The sequence below is a fragment of the Mixophyes fleayi genome, chromosome 7 (assembly GCF_038048845.1).
Source record: "Mixophyes fleayi isolate aMixFle1 chromosome 7, aMixFle1.hap1, whole genome shotgun sequence".
Taxonomy (NCBI): Eukaryota; Metazoa; Chordata; class Amphibia; order Anura; family Limnodynastidae; genus Mixophyes; species Mixophyes fleayi.
The window spans coordinates 74,260,164-74,287,191 of record NC_134408.1 but is presented as its reverse complement, the minus strand read 5'-3'; the positions used below and the strand labels follow the sequence as shown (position 1 = coordinate 74,287,191).

The 27,028-nt window shown below is 44.2% G+C and overlaps 1 protein-coding gene across 3 annotated transcripts in view; it reads right to left on the bottom strand.

The window, feature by feature from the left end:
* WIPI2 (WD repeat domain, phosphoinositide interacting 2) overlaps nt 1-27,028 on the bottom strand; it is a 289,569-nt gene that overhangs the window by 93,555 nt on the left and 168,986 nt on the right. For 2 of the 3 annotated variants that reach the window (XM_075179984.1, XM_075179982.1), the window contains exon 2: nt 4,275-4,371. In XM_075179984.1, coding sequence (XP_075036085.1) covers nt 4,275-4,320 — 46 coding nt within the window. In that variant the 5' untranslated portion in view covers nt 4,321-4,371. Of the gene's footprint in view, nt 1-4,274; nt 4,372-27,028 lie in introns of those variants that run through there. The other variant, XM_075179983.1, reaches the window with a different exon arrangement.

The following is a 27,028-nucleotide window of genomic DNA, read 5'->3' as shown; positions in this document are numbered from 1 at the left end:
ACAAGATTGTTCCAGTTCCACCTCACTAGAGCGATTGAATTTTTTAGTATCTGCCACTTTCTTTATAAGTGTTCCCCTCAAAAAGGCTTTAAATGAATCCCATAACATGGCAGGATTGGCATAAGAATTATCACCAAAATAACCCTCCATAATACTATGAGGTCAGCACCGCCCGCCATCGGTTGCAACCAGACTGGGTACAACTTTCAAAAACGAGTTCCCCTGTCTACTATGGTATCTAACTGTACTAAAACAGGAGAATGATCTGATATACATCTTGGCAAATATTCAATCTTGGAAACTAGGGGTGACAAAATTGGGGACAGTAGGATAAAGTCTATCCTGGAAAATGTATTATATGTGGTAAAATGACGAGAATTGTTGCGCATCTGGATTACGAACTCGCCAGACAACCAAAAGCCCCATTTCCTGAAAGAGTTTAAAAAAATGCAGTTGGACGTGAGGAACCCGAGGGTCTCGTTCCAAGAGTCTGTCTACATCTGTCAAGCAAAGGGTCAGGAACAATATTAAAGTCCCCCATATAGATGACGGGAGTATCTGGCGATTGGGATATAAAGGATGCCGCCTTTCCAAATACCTCTGTACCATATGAAGGAAGAATATATATAGCAAGAATTATTATTGGAGAAAAATCAATTATTGCTCTTATTTACCATACGGGTCTAATTGTAAACATTCTAGAGTAAAATGCTAATTTTTCTTTATTAATAAAGAAACCCCCCTGGAGCTAGGCGAGTGAACAGAATGGTATGCCCACCCCACCCATGGTTTTTTAAGTGCCATTACTTTACCACCATGCAAATGTATTTCCACCAAACAAACAACATCAGGTGTATATTTTTTAAGCTGAGAAAGTACCAAATTGCGCTCGACCCTCTCATTCAAACCTCTTACATTCCAGGTGAGCAGACGGAGCCCCCCCCCCCCCACCATCTGGCTAACCCCTACCATGACATGTTAGGTAACATATATCTGAGGATAGCAGGGTCACATAAGCACAATCCCGGCATAGCTTAGGCATAACATCCACATGGCAAAAGTACATTTTCGCATTATGCATTTAAATGCAATCTGAACCTGCCCCGCACCGATCTCGCAACACTTCGTTGACAAAGCATAACATAGATTTCCACGGCTGACATTCAAAGAACATAATGAAGACAAATTAAAGAAAACAAAATACAAGTGTAGAACAAAATACGCAGTTCAAACCATCCCTTCCCACCCTGCATACTCAGCACAACACTAACAGCTAGAGTACACTTGGATCCCTAAACTAGTAAAGGTTACCCCAATTAAACTATCTAATTGCAAAAAATTAAGAGAGTAGCTATAACTATCAGGAGATCTCCCGTATTTTAAATCCTCCAACCGATTCTGCGTAAATAAACTTTCTACCTCAGAACCATTTAAGAGGAGTAATGAATAAGTATAATCATTATTAGAAACATCAATTATTAAATTGAAGACAAAGGGAAAAAGAATAAAAATTTAAGACTCAAGCTCTCAAGTGTCCAAGTCTGCAGCTGGTAGTCTACGATCCAACTAGTCGACAGCATCCTTGGAAGAAGTGTTGCTTCCCAACAGCTGATACACGCAGCCTCACCGGGTATAACATGGCATATGGCAGTTGTAGATCCCTCAATCTTCTTTTAACAGCAACAAATTGGGATCTGGATTTTTGTACATCCATGACAAAATCAGGGAAAACTGAAACAATATGGTTGTTATACTTTAAAGGGCCTTGTTGTCGCACCAAACAAAGAACAGCATCCCTGCCCTTGAAGTGTAAGATCTTTGCAATGAATGTACGAGGAGGAGCTCCTGGCGACGGTGCCTGAGTGGGGAGGCGATGTGCTCTTTCAACTGAGAAAAGAGTAGAGAAGGCTTCTTTCCCAAATTCTTGGATCAACCAATTCTCCAAAAAGGCTTAAGGGTTATTACCCTCTGATTTTTCCGGAAGACCCACAAATCTCAGGTTACTGTGCCTCAGCCGCCCTTCCATATCTGAGAATTTCTGTTTACATTGGCTTAACTGAGTCGCCAGTTCCGATCTGCCTTTGTACCAGAGCGCCAGCGTCTTCCAAGGACGAAATTCTATGCTCCGCTTCTCCCAGACGCTGCCATGTTTTTTGAAGGTCATGTCGGATAAGAGGTCTGCCTGCACCTTACCTATCCTATCTGTGACCTTCTTTTCACTAGTATTTATAGCCTGAAGTATCTGCTGTAGGGATGGTGGAGTTTCAGAGGGCTGCGTACACAAAGAGGGTGGATTGTCTGGTGCTGCACCTGGTCGCCCAGCATCTTTAGGGGCGGATGATGTAGATTGGCGGCCATAGCACTCCAACTTAGCCGCTGCGGAGGTTGCAGGGTTGTGCTTTCCCATAACGCTGCAGGTATAGTATATCAGGATATACAGCAGTTAATGTCCAGGCTTTTCAATCCCCTATTTCCCCTCTTTGCCTGAGACAGCAATACAGAATGATGAAGAAAAGTCACTAACCCACAGAGAGTATCCCACAATCACTCTCTTACAAAATATTTCACCTCAGTGAGGTTTGCCTGCACAGTAGGAATATCCAGTAAAATGCTGGTATATGCTGCAGATTTATAAGGAAAATAGAAATCAATCAGCCTACTTAGCATAGAAGGCACCTACCGAGAGGCTTTGGTCCGCAGCCTGTAATTTTCTAAGATGGCGAATGTTCACTGTACTCTCACTTCAACCAGCGGGACAGACAGGACTAACAGTGGGGCACAGCCCGCCGACCAGCTCCACACCAACAACAGGGTCCCGGCAGCAGACTTAAAACACTGTCCCGGTGTTAGAATCGGAGACACAGGGTAAGCTATTGCAGGATCTGTGTTGCACCTCCGCCCGTCAGCAGTGCCTTTGTGCCAAAAGGTATGTCTCCCTTTCACCGCGGAGATCTCACGAACAGCCAGAATATTACAAGGCTACACTCAGGTGGCACACAGGGGAAAATGCACGCTGGATCACCAGGTTTAAATCAGCGTACATGAGTGAAGTGTCAGGCCGGCAACCAACAAAGAAGCCCTGATCGCTTCCCGCTGCACCCTCTGAGCAGAGTCACGGAGAGGTTCAGAATTCACACCGCCGGTTCGACAGAAAGTATGTGGTGATCGGCTGCACAAATGCAGTAAAGCAGAAGTCGGGTAGAGGATAAAATAGGATATATTATGACGGAATATGCGGGAGCTCGTGGAACTAGCGTCCTACACCATGCTGATCCAGGCCACGCCCCTTTAACTATATGTTTTAATATAAATAATACAGCTTGTGTTGCTCTTGCTTTCTTTTTTCCACATTTGCTGTAAATGAAAATTTGACAATAAAGGCACTGGACTGTCCAACTCCTGTGCCAGCCCTAATTTGATCAAGGCAGCACACAACAATTTTGAGGTTTTTTTTTTTTGTTTTTTTTTAAGTGGCATGAGAAACACAGTGCAACATGTATTGCTGACCACATACACCACTATTACTGAAGCGCTCAACACACTGGTCAGATCTCAAAGTACAGCACCAAAACTAATGAAATGTCCAAAAATGGTCAACTAAAAAAACAAAACTAAAAACACAATCATTTTAAGGTATGAATGTAAACAGTGGTAGGTGTTTATTTGACTATGTTTACAGCTACCTGATGCTCATTACTAAGGCTTAGCAGTAGGCTCAACCCACAAACACAATCCTCAATACAGCTATGCTGCTATCAGCAGTCACCTAAACGAGACAAGCCTGGAGACCGGCACTGGGGGTATCTCACAGCAAAATCCATCACTCTTGTTCCGGGGCCCCTGGTGGAAACCAGGGTTCCAAGTAAACTCTGCACCCTGGGCTTATCCATTAGCTGCTTAATGCTTCTGTGAAAATGCAGATTTATCTCTAAACAGAATAATGAACCACCACCAAAAAGTGCTCTGCTGGTGGTTTTATGGCATCACCCATTCTATTTAGTCTAAATAGTCCGAGCACCTAATACCAGTTATATTAGAAGTGCTGCCTAATCTGTTGGTGGTATATAAAACAACCACCCCAAATGCTAGAATATTTTTTTCCTGTCTGGTTAGGTGTGGGGGAGGGGGGGCTATCCAGGGTCTTGGAGAATATAAATTAAAATTGTTGTTTTTAATTTGTACTGTAGATACATAGAAAAGAAAGCACAGGGAAAGTTCAAGATTTCAGACAAAAATGACAGCCCGATATTTGAAGAAACATATTGGACACATACCTGCGGGGTTTGGTGGAGTTTCTCGGATAGTGTGCAGGACTTTCATATCTCTTATATTGTGTATGTAGAGAGATTCCTCAAGGCATACAATCAGCCTCTATGGGGTAAGAAGATGCAGGAATAAAGTGGTTGGTATAGTTATGTTAGATTGCAAATCCACAGATTTATTTCTAAGAAGCATGTTAAGTTTCTTTTAAGTATGCATTTTTCATAGCTATCCTCCAACAAATCATTATCTCCTTTTCAAAAGCTTTCTGGTTGGCAAACATACATGGCTGTCAGACAGAGACACAGTCAGTCTTCTGCAGGGACGCAAGCTTGCTGCATGTCATATGATGTCAGAGGGGAGAAGAGGAGGTGGTCACAGTGCAGAGGGGCTTTTCAGAGCCTCTCTGCTTACTATATCATGTGCCATGTGACTGCAGTTGCCATGATAGTCCAGAATCATATATGATTAATAGCAGCCGGAAATATGCTACAAGAACAATTTGGAATTAACCACTTTCTCTTGAATTTGCTTAACACAGTGATTGATGTTAAAAAAAAATTAAAAACAAAAAAAACAAAACTTGCTTGGGATTTTTGCCTTAAATTAATGCACCAAGGACAAATCTAATTTAATTTAAATTTAAAAACAGTTATGTACTAGGCCAAAACAGAAAAAAAGTTTTTAAATGAAATAGTAAACACAAACCATCCTTATTAAACTATACTTGTATCAAACCTTACTACATTCTTCAAAAAACTTTTTTATATTTATAATGAAAATTCTTTAAAAAATAAAAAAAATCCTATTACATTTAAGAAGATGAATTATGATTTATTGATATTTGCCTCTCATATGCTTTGGAGGTAGTAGCAGCAAGTCAATCAGCTATAATAAATACATATTCTGTGCTCAGGTTACTATGTTAGCGTGTATAAATGCGTACACAATGTAGCTTAATAGGCTAGCTGATCCATCTTGCCTTGTGTGTATTTAGAGATCAGTAGGGCTAATGAAAGCCAGTGAGTGAGCAACGAAAATTGATCAACAGTGGTACAGTGTATGACAGCAGTTCCTCAGTTGAACTTTTAGTTAATGATTTAATCTGTAGCAACAATGTAACTCCTTTCGTTTCTCCCAAGCATAGTTTTTGGTCTTTTATATATAATGACAGATCATTGTCTTTACATAGTAATTTCCATAGACACGATAACATAACATCTTACATGGTAATCTAAGCGCAGACTATATCCCTTTTTTACTGCAATTAAGAAGCCTGGTTAACTCCCAATTCTAGCAGCTCCCATTAGATATAGTTTTAGAATGAGCCTGAGCAACCATACCGGTAGCGCCATATACTCATTTATTCTATTAAATGCAGTCTGCCTTTAAAGTTTTCCCGACAGTCAGCCAGGAAGACATAACGGTTACAGGTGCCATAAATTGTTCTTAACAAAACAAACCAACAATCAAGCCAGACAGTTGCAATTGTAAATGGACCTTTAAAAAAAAAAAAATCTGAAACTGAAAGTAACAGGATTGTCAATGAATAGAAGTAATACTGAGCAGTAATATCGTATGGTATATTATATGCCAGCCTGTTTGTGAGATGACGAGAAAAGGAAATACTTCACCTTTCGATCCTGCAGCAAGCAGTTCTATTTAACTCAGAAAACTTGAATCATGGGGTCTAGTTTGTCACCAAAAATCCTTCAAATGGGAGCATTGTTAGACTTTATTTAGACCAAGTGAATGCTGTCTATTGCTGCAACCAGAGAGATCATCTGGCTAGTGCCATTGAAGCCGTAGATCTGGATAAAAAGTTACAAAGGAATTCTATTCCTCTCTGCAAAACTAAAATGCTTTTTAGAAAACATGGTCTACTAATATTTTCCACATCTGTATTATTATTATTATTATTAATATTTATTTATAAGGCGCTACAAGGCATCCGCAGCGCCGTACAGAGACAAACAAAATCACAATACAATGGGAGACAGCACAGTACAGTAAACACAGCAACTCAGTACGCTCAATGCACAGCTAGAGAGGGCGGGGAAGGGGGAGGGAGGATCCGAAAATGACGGGGCCCAAGAAGGGGGGCGTGGAAGACAGGGAGACCCCCAGGGGGGAGGAGGGAGCGAAAGTGGATGTGGGGTGGAAGAAGAGTAAGGTGCTGTAAGAAGAGTCTCACCATTTACACTGTGGGCTTTAGTCATTGAAGCCATAGCTACCACTGATCAAGGTAGCGCCAGAAGAAATATGAAACTGTTTAAAAAAAACATTCTTCCTATCCATAGAATCTCTTCAAGGACCACTGTGTTCAAATGAAGTAGAGGTTCTCTTTCAAAAACTGGCTATTTCTGCATCCACTTTTAGAAATGAACTCCCTTTTTTCACCTTTTCATCACTGAAGGTATGCCATGTGTTTTGCTCTTCTCTGGTTATGCTGGCACATTTTCACTCGGTCCACAGAATGTCAACAATATCCAAATTAATCTGGGTTCTTTAATTTCCCCAGATTCAATACTAGATGATTCATTCACATTTTCCAAACAGTACAATTCTTACAGGAAACCCCTCTTCTAAGACAATACATGTCTGAGACCTTGTTCACTTTACACTCTGTATAGCATACAAATTCTCATTAGTCACAAATTATATTTTCTAGGCTCTCCCAGTCTTAAATTACTGGGACATTGACAATGGCTTTTCACAGGCTCCACAGACTCTATGCTGCTGGTCTTAACTTTCTTTCTTCCCTTCCACAGGCTCTACAAGAGTACGGAGATTGAAAGGGTATTACTAAATAGCTAACTAAAACCCAGAAACAAGCACTCCTAAATTAGGGGCTTATTAAAGTGGGAGCTCTCTGGCTGCTTGAACTCAAAAATCCCATTACATTGCACTGCGTTTGTTACTACAGGTAACAACTAGCAGCCCATGGGTAAGCAAGCCCTTCTCCTCAACGTGCACTACCAGAGTTATGTAACCGGAACTATTAAAGCATTAAGCACCTACACACAGAAGATAACAAAACTACTACCTGTCCTCTCTATCTTCAGTTAGAGATAGAAAGGACACATGGGAAGAGGATAAGATGCACTATACACTACCTCGGGGTGTTTATAAATTCGTCACTTCCAAAGGCTTGAAGGGTAATTAATGGCTGCCATGTAGGATGGAAAACTAAAATGTGTTTACTTTTTGTGCGCTACTGGATCCTAACCTAGTTGATGTTGATCTTTTAATGACGTTCTGACTAGATCCATCTATAAACCTCAAAAACATTTTTAGCCTTAAATTAGAAAAACTTTCCTCTCCTCCAAGTAGAGGAAACAATTTTCTGATATATCAAGATAAAGCTCACTTAACTCTAAAGAAAAGCAGACCTTTTAATAATATTAATACGGCTTTGCATAACACCTCCAGCACTTACTGCATTTTCCAGATCTTCTGGATGTTAGACAGGTCTAAGGCCTGATATGGGTCCCTGAAGACTTTAGATGAGTTATCTTTGTTTATTATGCTGACTACTGGAGCTATCGGCTAGCCCTGCCACAGTTTTATACCTTGCAAACTCACATATCAGTGCTTGCTTCCACTCTTAAGAGGTGTGTCTAGTGACACAGAGGGTACCGAAAAATATTTTTGTTCTGTAATTAGTTTATATTTTGCAAATCTTAAAGATGTTTACTACACAAAAACTACTGTGTCAATGCCCTGAGAACTTAAGCATGAATTGAAACTTTTATACATAGCTCCATGTTCTCACTTGATCTATCTTCTGGGGGCCCACCCACAACACAATAGGCAATGTTAAACACTGCATAGTTATAAGCATTAGGTTGGGGATACATAGATGTTTTTTTTAAAAAATAAAAGATTTATCTTAATCACAATGTATCTCTTCTGTGTTCCTCCAATAAATGTATAATTGATACCAAATGTATAGAAGCCATATAGCAAACTATAAATCACATGGGCAGAATACCATTAATTACTTCTAGTTTATAATACTCCTCCGAAGACACTATCTCAAGACCAAATTCCTAGTGCCCATTTAGGATAAAAAAAAAAAAACAACGTAAACCTATCCTTAACATCAGGGATGATAACAGGCGCTTTATTAGCATCTGGCATTTTGAGCATTGGAGACTCACTTTGCAATTATAGCATTAGGTTCACACAAACACATTTTTGCACCTTTGAGAGCAAAGTAATTCCTTTGTTATTGCTTTCAAGAATACTAGTCCACTCTATTAGTAGTACTGTCACTCATACTCTAATGCTTGGTTCTGGAAACCTTCACCTTCCAGCTGCTTAACATACTATGTTCCTCCTTCCATTCTACCCTGCTGATTGCTAGTCCAAAGTCCCCTCTCATTTCACGCTATGCACCACGTAACACTAATTGAGGACAGAGTTTGCTTTCCAGGCCTTACAGTCACCTTCTCCCCGACCTGCCCTATTCTATATGTCCTTCCCCATTCTCCCACCCCATCCAGTAGCAGAGATAGAAACCCTCCTTAGGATGGGTACACACTATACAAATTATTTCCCTGCAATATTGTTACTGATTTTACGCACGGATTTAGAAAAAAAAATCCTGATCAGCATACCAATTCAGGTGTACACACTAAACCCGTTTTACAAAATTACCTTCAGATCTGCGCTCTTCATCTGCCATTACCATTGGCTGAAAAGACTGCGACTCTGCACACTTCATAGAGGTCTATGAACACTGCCGGCCATGAGTACACACTGCAGAATTGGAACATCATTCCATTGTTGAACAAGATTTTTAGTTCAGTTTAAAAAGAAAATGAATACGACATGCTTTGAAACGATAAAACATTGATCGTTGCAGCATGCACACTAATGCGATTTCGGACCGAACAGTGATTTATGGTTTAACTGGCCTGATAATCGTCTGAAAATGCTGTATCCTTAGTACAGTAAATCACAGCTATACACACCTACCATGAGCTTTAAAGTACTACCTAGAAAATGGCTTCAATACCCCCAAAAGAGCACTACCCATAGTTAAGACACCAAAAGGCACAAGTTGTATTGCTACAGGGAGACAGAATTTATACCACTGCACCCAGAGCTTACGAATAAAACTCCCCAAATATACTATGCGACATGAGATTCCAATACTATAGGTGTGATTCTGTTACATACCGATCACAAAATAATCTTCAATTACAGATGCACTATGTGAACAAACCGTGTTGTCTAACCGGCTGAATGAGGATGGTCTTATGGAGACGGAGGACGACTTTTACCAGAACCAGACGGAGGAGTGAAAAGGAACAGGACATGTGAAGATAACTGCAAGGTATTAGCCAATAGGTGAGTGACTGCTCCAACCTTATGCCACTTATCTTTTGAAACAGATTGTGCATAAACACGGACAGTATTTTAATGAGTGCTTATCGGTTCTTCTATTACAAAAAATTAAATAAGTCATAGATGGATTGTGTGATCTATATATCTCATCGGTGAGACTTTATCTGCTATATGAAAATAGGTAGTTTTGCTTGTCACATGCTGGTATGTTTTTTACTAGAGGATTATGAAACCCTGACATTAAATCATTAGAGCACCTATTTTGCTATATATATTAGATTTGGATATTAGGACTCCTCAATATTTTTATATATTTAGTGCACCATTGGGCAATTATTAACTTTAATGTAACCATAAAAAGATTTTCTTATTACATGATGTGTATTTAAAAAGAGCAAAAAAGGACCATCCCATCGCTGTATATATGTTTTAGTTTTCGATTTTCTAGTTATTGGGAATGCAATAGTTTGCCCATACAGCAGTGATCAATTACTCCGATTGGGCTTTGAATATTGATTTTGCGGCCATTAGGAGTTTTTTACTTTAAATTTTAAAAGATGTTCCGAACATGTCCATATAAGACCCACGAAAAAAATGCCACAAATTCCTTATAGAATTTGTAAAGGGACATGCCAGCCTACAGCGAACATCTCCACTGCGACTTGATCTCTTTTATTCCATACTGAAAGGCAAAAAGGTTGAGGCGGCATTCACTCGGGAACATACTGTGGTAATCCCAAAGGAAAGCTCTTCTCAAAGTAAATATTAAGCAGTTTGCCAAGATACTGGCAAGTAGACTAGTTTTTGTTATTTCGACCAGCGACAGAAAACAATAGAAGAGCTATATGTTAGGAACTCCCTAGCCAGCACAGTAAAACGCGGAGTCTACTCCGAAAGCCTGGTGTTCGCTGGAGCCCCTAGTGGTGGGGACAGACTTGGCCGCAGGCTGACTGAGGGTCAAGAATCGTATACCGGCTAAGGAGAACCCAGGAGTGGAATGATTGGCGGACAGCAGCGTGGGGATCCGGCAGGGTAAACCAAGGTCAGAGGTCACAAGCACAGGTTCGGAATCCAGGGACAATCGAAAGATCAGGGGCACAGGCAGAGGAGCAGAATCCGGAATACAGGCAAATAGTCAGGGTCAGAAGCGTAGGTTCAAGGTCCAGGAACAAGCGAGGGTCATACACGGGAGGTCGGTCACAGGTTAAACACCAGAGAGAGCACAAGCAGGCAGCAGAACTGTGAACAGGATGCTATAACCGGCAGTGAGGTTCAGTCCTCACTGCCTTAAATAGTACCAGGGGCCAATCAGAACAGAGCCCTACTAGCACTCACAGGAATAGCCTAATGCTAATTACTAATGGACAATGAGGCTACAGGGTATCCAGCAGGAATAATCAGTCAGGTGGCTGCATGATAAATTACTGGCATACAGCCAGTAGAAGTGTAGCAGAGCCTCCTCAATCAGCCACTATTGGCTGAGTACTATGCCCCCTGTGCGCATGCGCCCGGCTATCTGACAGCTGGCCGGGCGCTGCGTGAAGTAATCTCCCGCGTCCCGGTTGTTGCCTAGGCAACCGGGACCGGAAGTGGCGTTCCCGGTCGCCATAGCGACGGCCGGGACAGGAGCTGGGAGACAATGAGAGTCGCGGCGGTGCCCGCGGCCGCCGCGACTACTAACAGTACCCTCCCCCCTTGAGGAGGGGTCAAGGGACCCCGACATCCAGGTTTAGAAGGAATCTTCTTAAAAAATTCCCCAAGGAGTTTCTCAGCGTGGAGACGCTTCTGTGCTATCCAAGATCGCTCCTCAGGGCCATAACCCTTCCAATGTACAAGGAATTAAACTTGACCTTGAACTTTCCTTGAGTCAAGGATTCTTTCGACAATATATTCATGGTCTCCGTTCACCATCAGAGGCCGGGGCCTGTTAAAAGAAGGCCGATTGAATTTGCTGGGAGCAGCGACTTTCTTCAGAAGAGAGCAATGAAATGTAGAAGGTATTTTTAAAGAAGGTGGTAGTTTTAGCCTGAACGCCACTGGATTTATCTTTTTCTCAATTGAAAACGGTCCAATGTATCGGGGCCCCAGTTTCCTGCAAGGTTGCCGCAACTTGATGTTCCGTGTGGACAACCAGTCCCGATCCCCCACTTTCAAAGAAACATGGAGCACGATGGCGATCAGCGAAGACCTTGGATTTCTGGGAAGCTTGACCTAATACAGAATGCACCTTTTTCCAGACAGACCTCAACCTGGCAGTAAAAGCAGGTGTTCTGGAATCCCTATTGGGAACAGCAGAAGAGAAAGAGTTGGATTTCGGGTGAAACCCGAGGTTGCAGAAGAATGGGGATGTGTGTGTTGTAGAATGGCATGAATTGTTGTAAGCGAATTCCGCCCAAGGCAAGAGAGAGAACCAATTATCATGGAACTTGGAAACATAGATGCGTAGGAACTGTTCCAAGGACTGGTTGGTTCTGTCTGCCCATTCGACTGAGGGTGATACGCAGAAGACAGACGGATACTGATTCCAATGGACTTACAAAAGGATCTCTAAAACTGTACGATAAACTAGGATCCTCGGTCCGAGACAATGTCTTCTGGAAGACCGTGGAGACGGAAGATGTGTTGTCAGAAACAAGGTGGCCAAGGTCCTGACATCAGGACATACATTTTATAAGGATATAAAATGTGCCATCTTACTGAATCAGTCCACGACTACCCAAATGGTGTTATGACCTGTGGATACCGGAAGGTCAACAATAAAATCCATCGAAAGATGGGTCCAAGGCCTGCTTGGAGCAGGCAAGGGTAACCGCAGACCAGAAGGACGGTTTCTAGCAGATTTGTTTCTGGCACATTCAGGGCAAGCACGGACGTAAGTCTCCACATCAGCAGATAAAGTGGGCCACCAAAGCCAGCGAGAAAGAATTTCAATGGTCTTACGAATTCCAGGATGACCAGCTGAGCGGTGGTGGGGACCCTCTATGAGGACGGATTTTCTAAGGTGAACCGGAACAAATAATTTGCTGGCAGGTGTCTGAACTGGAGCAATTTACTGGAACTGTCGGATTGTGACTCCCAGATCCCGGGTTAGTCCGAGATAAATAGAGGTCAAAGGAATAATAGGCCGCGGGTCAGGAGACTGAGAATGATGGGCCAAAAAACTTCGGGACAAAGAATCAGCTTTAGTATTTTTGGAACCTGGGCGGAATGTGATGAGGAACCTGAATCTCGTGAAGAACAGGGCCCAGCGGGATTCAGAGTTTTTGTGGTCTTGATATATTGGAGGTTTTTATGGTCAGTGAAGATGGTAATGGTATGTACAGCTCCCTCTAACCAATGTCGCCATTCCTCCAATGCCAATTTAATGGCCAACAATTCACGGTTTCCGACATCGTAATTACTTGCAGCAGGCAGAAACTTTTTAGAGAAAAAAGCACACGGATGTAATTTTTTACTCTGTGGGTCTTTTTGCGAAAGAATGGCACCAGCACCAACATCTGAGGCGTCTACCTCCACAATGAACGGAAGTTCTGGATCAGGGTGTCTAAGAACTGGAGCGGAAATGAATGCAGCTTTGAGAGCTGAAAAACTTGCCAACGCTTCTGGGGACCAGTCCGCTGGGTTAGCTCCCTTTCGGGTGAGAGCGGTGATAGGAGCCACCAACGAGGAAAAAGAGCCAATAAACCGTTGATAATAATTGGCGAATCCAAGGAAGCGTTGGATCGCCTTCAGGTTAGTAGGGAGGACCCAATCTTGAATTGCCTGAACTTTTGCAGGATCCATAGCGAATCCTGATGAGGAGATAATGTACCCCAGGAAAGCCACCATGGACACCTCAAATTCACATTTCTCCCGTTTTGCATACAGGTGATGTTCCCGCAATTTCAATAGAACCTGGCGGACATGCCGAGACAAGGATCCGTGGATTTTTCACAGAAGACTAGACGTCCAGGGACCAACAAAGAGTTTTCCGAAGAGACAATCAGAAGGCCTAAGCTCACCTCTTCTCCAGCGCTTAGGCTTTGGCGTTTCTCGCCTTGTTAGGACAGAAATGAACTAGGTGTCCTGGTTGACCACAATATAAGCAAAGACCTAGTGAGCGTCTTCTGGAGCATTCCTACGGAGGCAAGCGATAAGCACCCAACTGCATGGGTTCCGGGAAATCCGGCAAGGTAACACTAGAACTGGGTGGTGCGCCAGGAGGTATTGATGACTCCCGCTCAGTTTTCCGTTCTCTAATACGACGGTCAATTTTAATGACCAGCTGCATCAACTCTTCAAGCGAGACGGGTACTGGATACTGAATTAAGGAGTCCTTAATTTGTTCCACGAGACCCAAGCGGAATTGACTCCGCAGTGCCGGATCATTCCAGGCACTATCGGTGACCATCGCCGGAACTCCGCACAATATTCTTCAGCGGTATGCCGTCCTTGCCTTAATGCCCAGAGATGAAACTCAGCTGAGGCCACCCTGTCTGGGTCATCATATAGTAACCCCAGGGCCTGGAAGGCATCCACGGTCTGCAAGGCTGGACTGGTAGAAGGAAGGGAGAAGGCCCTAGACTGAGGGTCACCCTGAAGTAGAGATATAACGATCCCTACCCTTTGCTGTTCAGAACCAGAGGAGCGTGGCTTCAGGCGGAAGTACAACCTGCAACTCTCTTTGAAGTTGCGGAAAGCGGACCTACTTCCAGAGAAACGGTCAAGCAAATTCATCTTCGGCTCTGGTGTGACGCCAGCAGGGGTTTACTGTAGCTACAGGTTCCTGGAAGCCTCTTCTTGGGCTGCCAAACTCTGGGCTAAACCTTGCACGACTTATGAAACCGTCTGGATCTGGTTCGCCAGGATCTGGGCTGGAGACAGATCCGTTTCGTCGTTGTCCATGGCAGTATAACACCAATCTTCTTAGGCCGGTTATAATGTTAGGAACTCCCTAGCCAGCACAGTAAAACTCGGAGTCTACTCCGAAAGCCTGGTGTTCGCTGGAGCCCCTAGTGGTGGGGACAGTCTTGGCCGCAGGCTGACGGAGGGTCGAGAATCGTATACCGGCTAAGGAAAACCCAGGAGTGGAATGATTGGCGGACAGCAGCGGGGGATCTGGCAGGGTAAACGAAGGTCAGAGGTCACAAGCACAGGTTCGGAATCCAGGGACAAGCGAAAGATCAGGGGCACAGGCAGAGGAGCAGAATCCGGAATACAGGCAAATAGTCAGGGTCAGAAGCGTAGGTTCAAGGTCCAGGAACAAGCGAGGGTCATACACGGGAGGTCGGTCACAGGTTAAACACCAAACAGAGAGAGCACAAGCAGGCAGCAGAACTGTGAACAGGCCCTATAACCGGCAGTGAGGTTCAGTCCTCACTGCCTTAAATAGTACCAGGGGCCAATCAGAACAGAGCCCTACTAGCACTCACAGGAATAGCCTAATGCTAATTACTAATGGACAATGAGGCTACAGGGTATCCAGCAGGAATAATCAGCCAGGTGGCTGCATGATAAATTACTGGCATACAGCCAGTAGAAGTGTAGCAGAGCCTCCTCAATCAGCCACTATTGGCTGAGTACTATGCCCCCTGTGCGCATGCGCCCGGCTGTCTGACAGCTGGCCGGGTGCTGCGTGAAGTAATCTCCGGCGTTACGGTTGTTGCCTAGGCAACCGGGACGTCTGGAAGGGATGGTGATACAGCGCTCCCTATAAGTGTGGAATATGGATACTGCAGCCTCGTGGGACCGGAGGGGAAAAGGGGAAGGGGAAGGGGTAGGTTAAAGGGTACCTCAACCCTTGGTTACAGTAATAATTATTGCTAGTCCCTGGGCGCATAAACAATAATACCATGTAAAATAGACAGTTTATTTGATAATAGAGTTGCAACTCTCATATAAAGCTGTACATAAACACACAAAAAAGTCGTGTAAAAACCTTAATGTGGTATGTCAATAACAGCACATTGTATAACAAGCATATATAGCAAGTATAGGTGGGCAATAAAAAGAGCAATTTGCATAAATGATGTTTAGTAAACCAGCTGGTACCCGATCGGGCTAATCGTAAGTGCAACAAGTGCTGGGGTTCCCAGCCCACAAGTCCATCACGCACCTTTAAATAATTGCAAACAATGTCCAACTGTGGATTTCATAAATCCGTTCCTTCTGGGTGAGGATATGGAACAGATGGGATAATGCAGACAGTGGAATATCCACAAATAGGTAATGGTTCAGTCCTGAAACAAATCCTAGTTCAAGAGTGGCAATAAATGTCAGATAAGTCCATCGGGTGAGCCCAATTGTGGAGACTGGTTAAAGGACTTACCCTTAGTGAAGCGGAATACAGTCACATAGTTGTGGTTAATCCATAACCTGAAGCGCTCTCTTGTGTTTTGGGCCTGTTGCCGTGGGGATGTTTTCACGTCCTGCTGCCTGACCGAAGTGTCCGTTTCTGAATGGATGGTATTGCGCATGCGCATGTAGTGCCGCCGCTCGTAGCGGTGGGTTGGAATATGGTTATACACAGCAAATCTGCAAAAACCTTTGCTATGTGTAAATGTGTAGATTAACCAACGCGTTTCACCTTGGGGCTTCCTCAGGGATTGTAAAAAGGGGGACCCATTGGTTAGCTTTAAATAGGCGCCCATACTCCGGGTAGGCTGCTGATGAGTCATTTCTTTCCCATGTTGTCATGTGTCCCATTTTTGACAGACAGATGCCTCATCCAATGGGGGGGATCGTAGTGAATAGATTTGTTTCTCCTCTTACATTTAGCCAGCTGTTTGTAGTTAGATCTTCAGCATTGTGTATTGGTTGTTGTCTTATTAAAGAGCTAAGGTTACGTTTGGTAGACTGGTAATAAACCATAAATGAAGACAAAGACAAAATGTGTCCATACTTGTGCTTCTCTTGCAGAATTGCAGCCATGTTAATGTTGTCCCCAGAGAGGATGCATAGACATGTGAAAACACGTATCAGATAGTATAATCCCATTAAAGGAAGTCCAATGTCCTTATGCGGTAGTGGGATGTGTAATACACATCTCCAAATGCTGCGGGGAACAATAGTCCTGATTGGTGGCTGTGTAGTAGCAAGTAATAGTTACATTTGCAACAAATACCAATTGCCATCTTGTTACATTAAACACCAGTAAATAGGCATATAGTCATAGATGTCGCCCTCACATTCTAGACTGATGGATGATGATGACAGTTTGGCAAGTTATGTAGCAATGTGTGGTGGCCCATAATTGTAGTGGGTCATATCAATAATGTTAGCAGTACAGTTGTATTGGACACTCAGGATTCCCACAATTAACGCAAGTTAAGGGGTATAATGATGGTGGTACAGAATTGGGTTATTGGTATTGTCCATATAAAATCAACACATTAGTTGGCGAGTGCTTGTATAAAAACAGGGTTGAAGATTGCACAGAGGGGATCTCAGAGGAATTGACCTAATTCAAAGTGAATATTGAGTCCTTCTGGTGTAAGAGTTTATTAGATAGATATGTTTGGACTCTTCTCTCGATATGGATTTTATATAATCTCCCCCTCTCCAAGGTTTGATAACTTTTTTAATACCCATAAATTGCAATTGCGATGGGTCCTTGGAATGGTGTTTGGCAAAGTGGTCAGAAACACTATGTTTTTCAAAGCCCTTTCTGATGTTCCTATGATGTTCAGAGATTCTGACGTGCAGTTTTCTAATGGTTCTCCCAATGTATTGTAACCCACAGGGGCATTGTAGGAGGTAAATAACCCCTGTGGTGTCACATGTAATTTTGTCCTTTATGGGGTATGTTTCTCCCGTAGTTGTTGAGGTGTAAAGAGTAGATGGTTTGGTGTGTCTATTGGTGCTAACTTTGCACGCTGCACATCTTGTACAGTGAAAAAAGCCATTTGTTCTCTCTGTAAGCCAAGTCTCGCCTGTATTTGGTTTGCTTGGTGCTATAGTGCTATGTACAAGTTGGGTTCTAAGACTATTGGCTTTCGTATAGATGAACCTTGGTTTGTTTGGGAGAATTTCTTTAAGCTTTTCATCTCCCAAAAGGACTTTCCAGTGCTTCTGGATGATGTGTTCGACTTTTTTTGAATCATTACTGTATTGGTTTATGAACAGGACATTGAACTCAGCAGCTGGGACATTCTTTTTACAAAGGATACTGGTCCTGTGTTTCCCTGACAGCTGCTAAGGCCTGCTCAACTGTTTCCTGATTGTAGTTTCTCTCAAGAAACCTGTTCTTAAGTAGTTCTGCCTGATTATCAAACTCATCTATTTTGGAACAGTTGCGCCTTATTCTTGTGAATTGACCTTTGGGTATATTGCGCATCCAATTGCTGTGGTGACTGCTTGTTGATGGGATAAATGAATTGGAGTCTACCTCTTTGAAAAATGTTTTAGTTTCAATTTGATTTTGTTGGATATAGATCTGCAGGTCCAGAAAGTTAATGACCTCTGTGCTGGTGTTTGCAGTAAAGTGTAGGTTCAGATCGTTAGAGTTGATATGGTTAAGGAAAAGAGTAAGTTGGTCTTGGGGTCCTGTCCAAATGAACAGGACGTCATCGACGTATCTATACCAAAGATGCAAAAATTGAAGAAACGGTTTGTTGGTCCATATGTTGTTATTCTCCCAGACAGCTACAAACAGGTTCGCGTAACTGGGCGCCCATTGCTGTCCCGCGAACCTGTCTGTAGAACTGTCCTTCGGACCAAAAATAGTTGTGGTTAAGTGTGAACGAAATGGCCTCGACAAGAAAGTTTACTTTTTGTGCTGGGATGTTGGATTGATGTGTGAGAATGTCTCGGACATGTGTGCATCCTGTTGTGTGATCAATGACAGTGTATAGTGAAGTGACGTCGCATGTGGCCAATGTGTACCCTTCCTTCCAAGTGGTTTTATTGAGAATTTCTAACACATGCCCTAACACAACCGGGACGTCTGGACAGGAAGTGGCGTCCCGGTCGCCATAGCGACGGCCGGGACAGGAACTTGTAGACAATGAGAGTCGCGGCGGTCCTACTAACACTATGGACTGGATATTTGCTGAAAATAAAGGCTAAACCCCTCCTCTCACGATAGCCTTAGATGCAGAAAAGGTCTTTGGCAGGGCTTAGCTCTACACAACATGGTTTTCAGTGGAAACATCCTGTGTGGTGTTGCAGCAGAGTATTACAACCCTATGCCATCACTACTGGAGAACAGCAGTGCATCTTCCCCATTCTCAATTAAAAATGGCCCAAAACAAACCCCTTGTCACCCTTGATATTTGCACTGATGACTGAGCCTTCAACTGCAAGGATATACAACAACCCAGAAACTATGGATGTGAATGCAGTCCACTAATGTATAAGCTGTAATTATGCTTGGACAGGCGCCTTACGAAAACAAAACCCATATATCTCTAAAGAAAAAAAAAAAAAAAAAACAACTTTGACTATGGAGCTCTATAATTTTAAGATTAATGCTGATAAAACAGAAATACTAGCTCTGAATCAATCGCCTGTATGGATTTAACCTCTGAAAAAAAAATAATTACAACTTCCAGTGGCAATCTCACAAGGTTAAGTACCTGAGACCATCGGATAAACAGAAGAGCCTTGAAATTGGCATATAGATTGCCATTTATTGTATAAAACTGGGACATTTCATTAAGAAATTAGAATCAATTTGAATTACTCAAATTGCAGAGTGAAAGGGGATTCTGTTTTCATCATAATAATAATATCATATTTTTGTAGAGGGATCTCAGCCCTATATTATAATCCCACAGCCTCAGTTTTAGCTAACGGATACACATCCTCTCACTTAAATATAAATAATGGCACGTGTCAGGGATGCCCCTTATCTCCCTCATTATGAAATCTCTGGCGGCTAGAATTAGAAATAACCCGGACATCACAGACATTCCCACGAGCTCTAGGGATCATAAGATAGCTTTACATACCGATGATGTTATACTAACGATATCTAAACTGCACATTTCTTTACCCTACCTCTTTAATGAATTATTGGTTTATAGATAGTTCTCTATTGAATTACAAAATAAATGCAGACAAATCTGAAATACTAGACCTCAATACTCCTCAACATAATACCCAATCACTTAAAGCCAATTAAAATTTACGCTGGCAACACAAAAAGATTAAGTACCTTGGAATTTATTTAACCAAGAACTATTCCAAGCTATACTCGGCCAATTTTCCTAGGCTCATTAATACAATCAAATCTGATCTAACTCAAATGGAATAAACTTCAAATCTCATGGATGGGCCGAATCACCTCTGTTAAAATTAATATTTTACCCAGACTACTTTACTTATCGCAACGCTTCCAATTCAAGTTCCTTTGCATATCCTTAAACATTTACAACAAATGTAATCCAAATTTGTATAGCAGAGTGAAAACCTAGAATACGAATGCAAAATCTCTTTAAGCATCAAACTGCTGGAGGCCTGGGCCTCCCAAACATTTTAAAGTATCATCAAGCAACACATATGTGCCAGTGTATTCTCTGGGACTCACCCCCCGATCATAGGGTATGGATTCAAATTGAGTCAGATTTACTACAATTATACTTCCCATATTCCATGCTCTGGATACCACCCCAACACAGGACAAGACATTTTGCTCAACTTCCCATTTTTCCGTTTCCATTTGGGAAAAATTGACTAGGTCTTACAAATTACGATCAGAATACATGCTACTGGTCCAACTCTGGAACAATAAAACACACACATACACACACACAAACGTCAGATTGTTTTTGTATTTGCTTCCTCCATTTCTCCAGATCCCCTATCGCCTGTAGGATCAATATTGGAGGGACAAAATGACATCTTATCTGATGAAGCTGTAAATGCTCATACTTTGATAATGGCAGGTTGTGAATAAAAAGACAGGACAAGGAACTACTGGCCAACAGACCATTTGAGCACTAATCTAGTAGTGGAAAACATTTGCTCACTCACTTTTCCATGTTGCTCTCCTCCCCATCTCCCTGCCAAAGCCTGAAGAAACAAATTCAGATCCCATGGCTCTACCAGGTGAACAAGTGGGGGTAATAAGTGAAGTGCCCCCTGTCAGAAAGTGTAAATCTCTAGCTTACTGTGACTGGATCACTGATAAATGACTTATTTGTGGCTGAATCATGTAGAAATAATTTATTGTAGAATCTATTTCAATCAATCAGAGGTGCAGGCACCAATGTATAATTTTAAATGTACTTATTGTGTTACATTGGGATGTGTTTTGTATGCAAGTGACATTGTTTGGGTTTGCATCATTGCTAGAGTAAGTCTGTTTGCTGATAGCAGGAAATGTTAAGCAAGTCTTTATGTGAAGTGACAAGAACCTGTTTATCTTGTATACCCAGCAGGGGGCCGCTGCCTGGCTGTCTGGAGTTACTGGATCTCAGATATGTGCTAAAACTTGATGCTTGCATTAACATTAAAGTGTAAATATTTTTAGCTTTGCATTATTGCATGTAAACCCATGTTTGGGTAAACAAATTGCATTAGGATTCTAAAAATAGACTGTGAAGCTGCGTCCAAATCGGTATAAAAAGCCCTGTCTTGTATTGAAAATTGTTCTTTCTTGCTTCATCTGACCTGCTTCTGATACCTTCAACCAGTGTGAGCAAATAAACACTTGCTTCAAAGACCTGCTTGAAAATTTCTCTATTCCTGCGACCTACAAATTAGACCTAAAATCTAATCCGTTCCCGGCTGTTACTGAGGTTTGGACCCAGCTTTTTCGATACCACCGTTTTGCCCACTCTGGCCACAGTGATAGGCCAGGGGGATCCATCCACAGCAACCCTGATCAATCGGAAGAGGTCAGGAGTGCAAGCGCAGGTACACGAGCAAGGGGTTTATTAGCAGCGTCCGTTATCCAGAAGAAACCCGGCAATGGATGCCGGTAAGGAGTCCAGTGGTGGCAGTATTTGTAAGCCCCTCCTACTGTGGCAAGAGGGCGCATTTTGGATAACAAAAGAGAACAGTGACAAAGTAAACCCAGCCGGTCCAAAGCAACAGCAGACAGAGTGGCATAGGCCGTCCATCAGGTCACAGATTTCTGGTGCAAGCGGTTGGATGACCATGGGCGGCTTTTCATGCACCAGTTAGGAAAGCAAAGTTATTCAGGAGAGGAATAACTGCAGCCAGAAGAACGCACAGGATGTCGAAGTACAGTAAAATGTCCAGGGCAAACCATGGGCAATCGGTGGGCAGTGGAAGCCTATCGCAGTGTGGCCCAAAAGGCGGACTACGTCGTAGTAAAACGGGCCCTCCTTAAGCGCTATGTTATTACCCCGGAGACCTACCGGCAGAAGTTTCTGGACTTATCTAAAAACGCCCATATCCGCCATGATGAATTTGCCAACCAGTTGCAGCAGTTGGCAATAAGATGAATTAATGGATCAGACGCCAAGTGCTGGGAAGAATTAGTGGACTTAATTTGCAGAGAGCAATTTCACCGCCGGTGCACGACGGGGGTGAAGGAGTGAATACTGGACCATAGCCCAGCAGCCCTGGAAAAAACGGCCCAGTTGGCGGATCAGTATATGGCAGTGAGGCCACACTGGCAGAAGCACAAGGTTAACAGGTAACACCAAAGGACTGTACAATCAGGTGGACACCCCTCTTCTACTCACCCCCAAAAGCAAGTACCGAACCCTTCAGGTACCACTCACCAGCCACCACCCTGCCCTGTCCCTGAGTTATGAGAGAACATCGGAGCCCAAGCTGGAGAGGAAGTGATACAGCTGCGGGAAAACCGGTCACTTAAGGATGAACTGTCTCACAGCCCCCGCACCCTAGACTCGTGCCCCTAATCAGAGTCCTGGGGCCCAGCTGCCTTACTTAACTAGCGAAGGTGAGCCATTGGAGACCGTTTCCACCACTGCCAGCCCAATGAAGGGTGGCGTGTCTGAAAGTAACTCAGCAGAGAAAGTCACCTGTGTGTCCTTAAGACCCCCCAAAAAAATGTGGAGGAACCTGCAGCCGGTCCAAGGGGAACCCCTGCGGGGTGAAGGACTTAAAGACACAGGGGCCTTAATTACCGTTGTGAGCCCCCATCTTCTTGATCCTGCTGCAGTATTGCTGGGTTGCACTGCCAATGTTACTGTAGCAGATGGATTGTAGCAAGGGTGTATCTGGACTAGGGAGATGGCCAGAAGTTGCGAGATGTTGCCGTTATGGATGGCCTCCCAACTGATGTGACCTTGGGCAACGATGTTGGGGGTGAAATTGCGACCACATTTCTCATCTCTATTACCCGGAGCCAAGCTGCTAAACTATAGTTTTCAGGATCTACTGGAAAGACTACGTCCCCTAGCAACGCAGAGGATGTCGTCTCCTGCCAACCTGATATAGTGGGGGTGCCCGGTGATGCTCCTGTCCTAGCAGTATGCCAGCTCCAGCAGTGAGTAAAGCAGACAACAGTGAGCCCAACTTTGACTGATCCTAGTCACCCCAACATAGACCCCCCTCCAGCGTATCCTGACTTCGATGATAGTGAGGGCTGCAGGAAAGAGTTCAGGGCAGTGCAGCTCTCTGATCGCTCACTGGAAGGCATGAGGTGCCAGGCTGGCAGCAGCCTTCCAGCAATGGAGGTGGGGAGTGTGATCACACACACACACACACACACACACTATAACACACACACACACACTATAACACCCACACACTACTACACACACTATAGCACACACACACACACACTATACCTCACACACACACACACACTATACCACACACACACACACACACACACACTATACCCCGAAACACACACGATAACACCCACACACTACCACACACACTATAGCACACACACACACTATAGCACACACACACACACACTATAGCACACACACACACACACACACACTATACCACACACACACACACTATACCACACACACACTATACCCACACACACACTATACCACACACACACTATACCCACACACACACACTATACCCACACACACACTATACCCACACACACACTATACCCACACACACACTATACCCACACACACACTATACCCACACACACACTATACCCACACACACTATACCCACACACACACACACACACACACACACACACTATACCAAAAACACACACACACACTCTACCACACACACACTCTACCACACACACACACTCTACCACACACACACACACTACCCACACACACACTACCACGCACACACACTCTACCACACACACACACACTCTACCACACACACACACTCTACCACACACACACACACTCTACCACACACACACACACTCTACCACACACACACACACTCTACCACACACACACACTCTACCACACACACACACTCTACCACACACACTCTACCACACACACACACTCTACCACACACACACACTCTACCACACACACTCTACCACACACACACTCTACCACACACACACACTCTACCACACACACACACTCTACCACACACACACACTCTACCACACACACACACTCTACCACACACACACACTCTACCACACACACACACACTCTACCACACACACACACACTCTACCACACACACACACACACTCTACCACACACACACACACACTCTACCACACACACACACTCTACCACACACACTCTACCACACACACACACACTCTACCACACACACACACTCTACCACACACACACTACCACACACTCTACCACACACACACTCTACCACACACACACTCTACCACACACACACACACTACCCACACTCTACCACACACACACACACTCTACCACACACACACACACTCTACCACACACACACACTCTACCACACACACACACTCTACCACACACACACACTCTACCACACACACACACTCTACCACACACACACACTCTACCACACACACACACACACACTCTACCACACACACACACTCTACCACACACACACACACACTCTACCACACACACACACTCTACCACACACACACACTCTACCACACACACACACTCTACCACACACACACACTCTACCACACACACACACTCTACCACACACACACACTCTACCACACACACACACACTCTACCACACACACACACACACTCTACCACACACACACACTCTACCACACACACACACTCTACCACACACACACACTCTACCACACACACTCTACCACACACACACACACTCTACCACACACACACACTCTACCACACACACACACACTACCACACACACACACACTACCACACACACACACTCTACCACACACACACACTCTACCACACACACACACACTACCACACACACACACACTACCACACACACACACACTACCACACACACACACTCTACCACACACACACACTCTACCACACACACACACTCTACCACACACACACACTCTACCACACACACACACACACTACCACACACACTCTACCACACACACACACTCTACCACACACACCCACACACACTCTACCACACACACACACTCTACCACACACACACACACTCTACCACACACACACACACACTCTACCACACACACTCTACCACACACACTCTACCACACACACACACACACTCTACCACACACACACACACACACTCTACCACACACACACACACACACTCTACCACACACACACACACACACTCTACCACACACACACACACACTCTACCACACACACACAGACTACCCACACTATGCCACACACACACACTCTACCACACACACACACACACACACACACTCTACCACACACACACACACACACACACACACACACTCTACCACACACACACACACACACTCTACCACACACACACACTCTACCACACACACACACTCTACCACACACACACACTCTACCACACACACACTCTACCACACACACACACTCTACCACACACACACACTACCACACACACACACACACTCACCACACACACACACACACTACCACACACACACACACTCTACCACACACACACACTCTACCACACACACACACTCTACCACACACACACACACTACCACACACACACACACTCTACCACACACACACTACCACACACACACACTCTACCACACACACACACTCTACCACACACACACACTCTACCACACACACACACACACACACTACCACACACACTCTACCACACACACACACTCTACCACACACACCCACACACACTCTACCACACACACACACTCTACCACACACACACACACACACTCTACCACACACACACACACACTCTACCACACACACTCTACCACACACACTCTACCACACACACACAACACTCTACCACACACACACACACACACTCTACCACACACACACACACACTCTACCACACACACACTCTACCACACACACAACACACTCTACCACACACACACACTACCACACTAGCCACACACACACACTCTACCACACACACACACACACACACACTCTACCACACACACACACACACACACACTCTACCACACACACACTCTACCACACACACACACTCTACCACACACACTCTACCACACACACACTCTACCACACACACTCTACCACACACACTCTACCACACACACTCTACCACACACACACACACACACACTCTACCACACACACACACACTCTACCACACACACACACACTCTACCACACACACACACTACCCACACTATGCCACACACACACTCTACCACACACACACACACTCTACCACACACACACTCTTACCACACACACACTCTTACCACACACACACTCTTACCACACACACACTCTACCACACACACACTCTTACCACACACACACTCTACCACACACACACTCTTACCACACACACACTCTTACCACACACACACTCTACCACACACACACTCTACCACACACACACTCTACCACACACACACTCTACCACACACACACTCTACCACACACACACTCTACCACACACACACTCTACCACACACACACTCTACCACACACACACTCTACCACACACACACTCTACCACACACACACTCTACCACACACACACTCTACCACACACACACTCTACCACACACACACTCTACCACACACACACACTCTACCACACACACACTCTACCACACACACACACTCTACCACACACACACTCTACCCACACACACACTCTACCACACACACACTCTACCACACACACACTCTACCACACACACACTCTACCACACACACACTCTACCCACACACACACTCTACCCACACACACACTCTACCACACACACACTCTACCCACACACACACTCTACCACACACACACTCTACCACACACACACTCTACCCACACACACACTCTACCCACACACACTCTACCCACACACACACACTCTACCACACACACTCTACCAA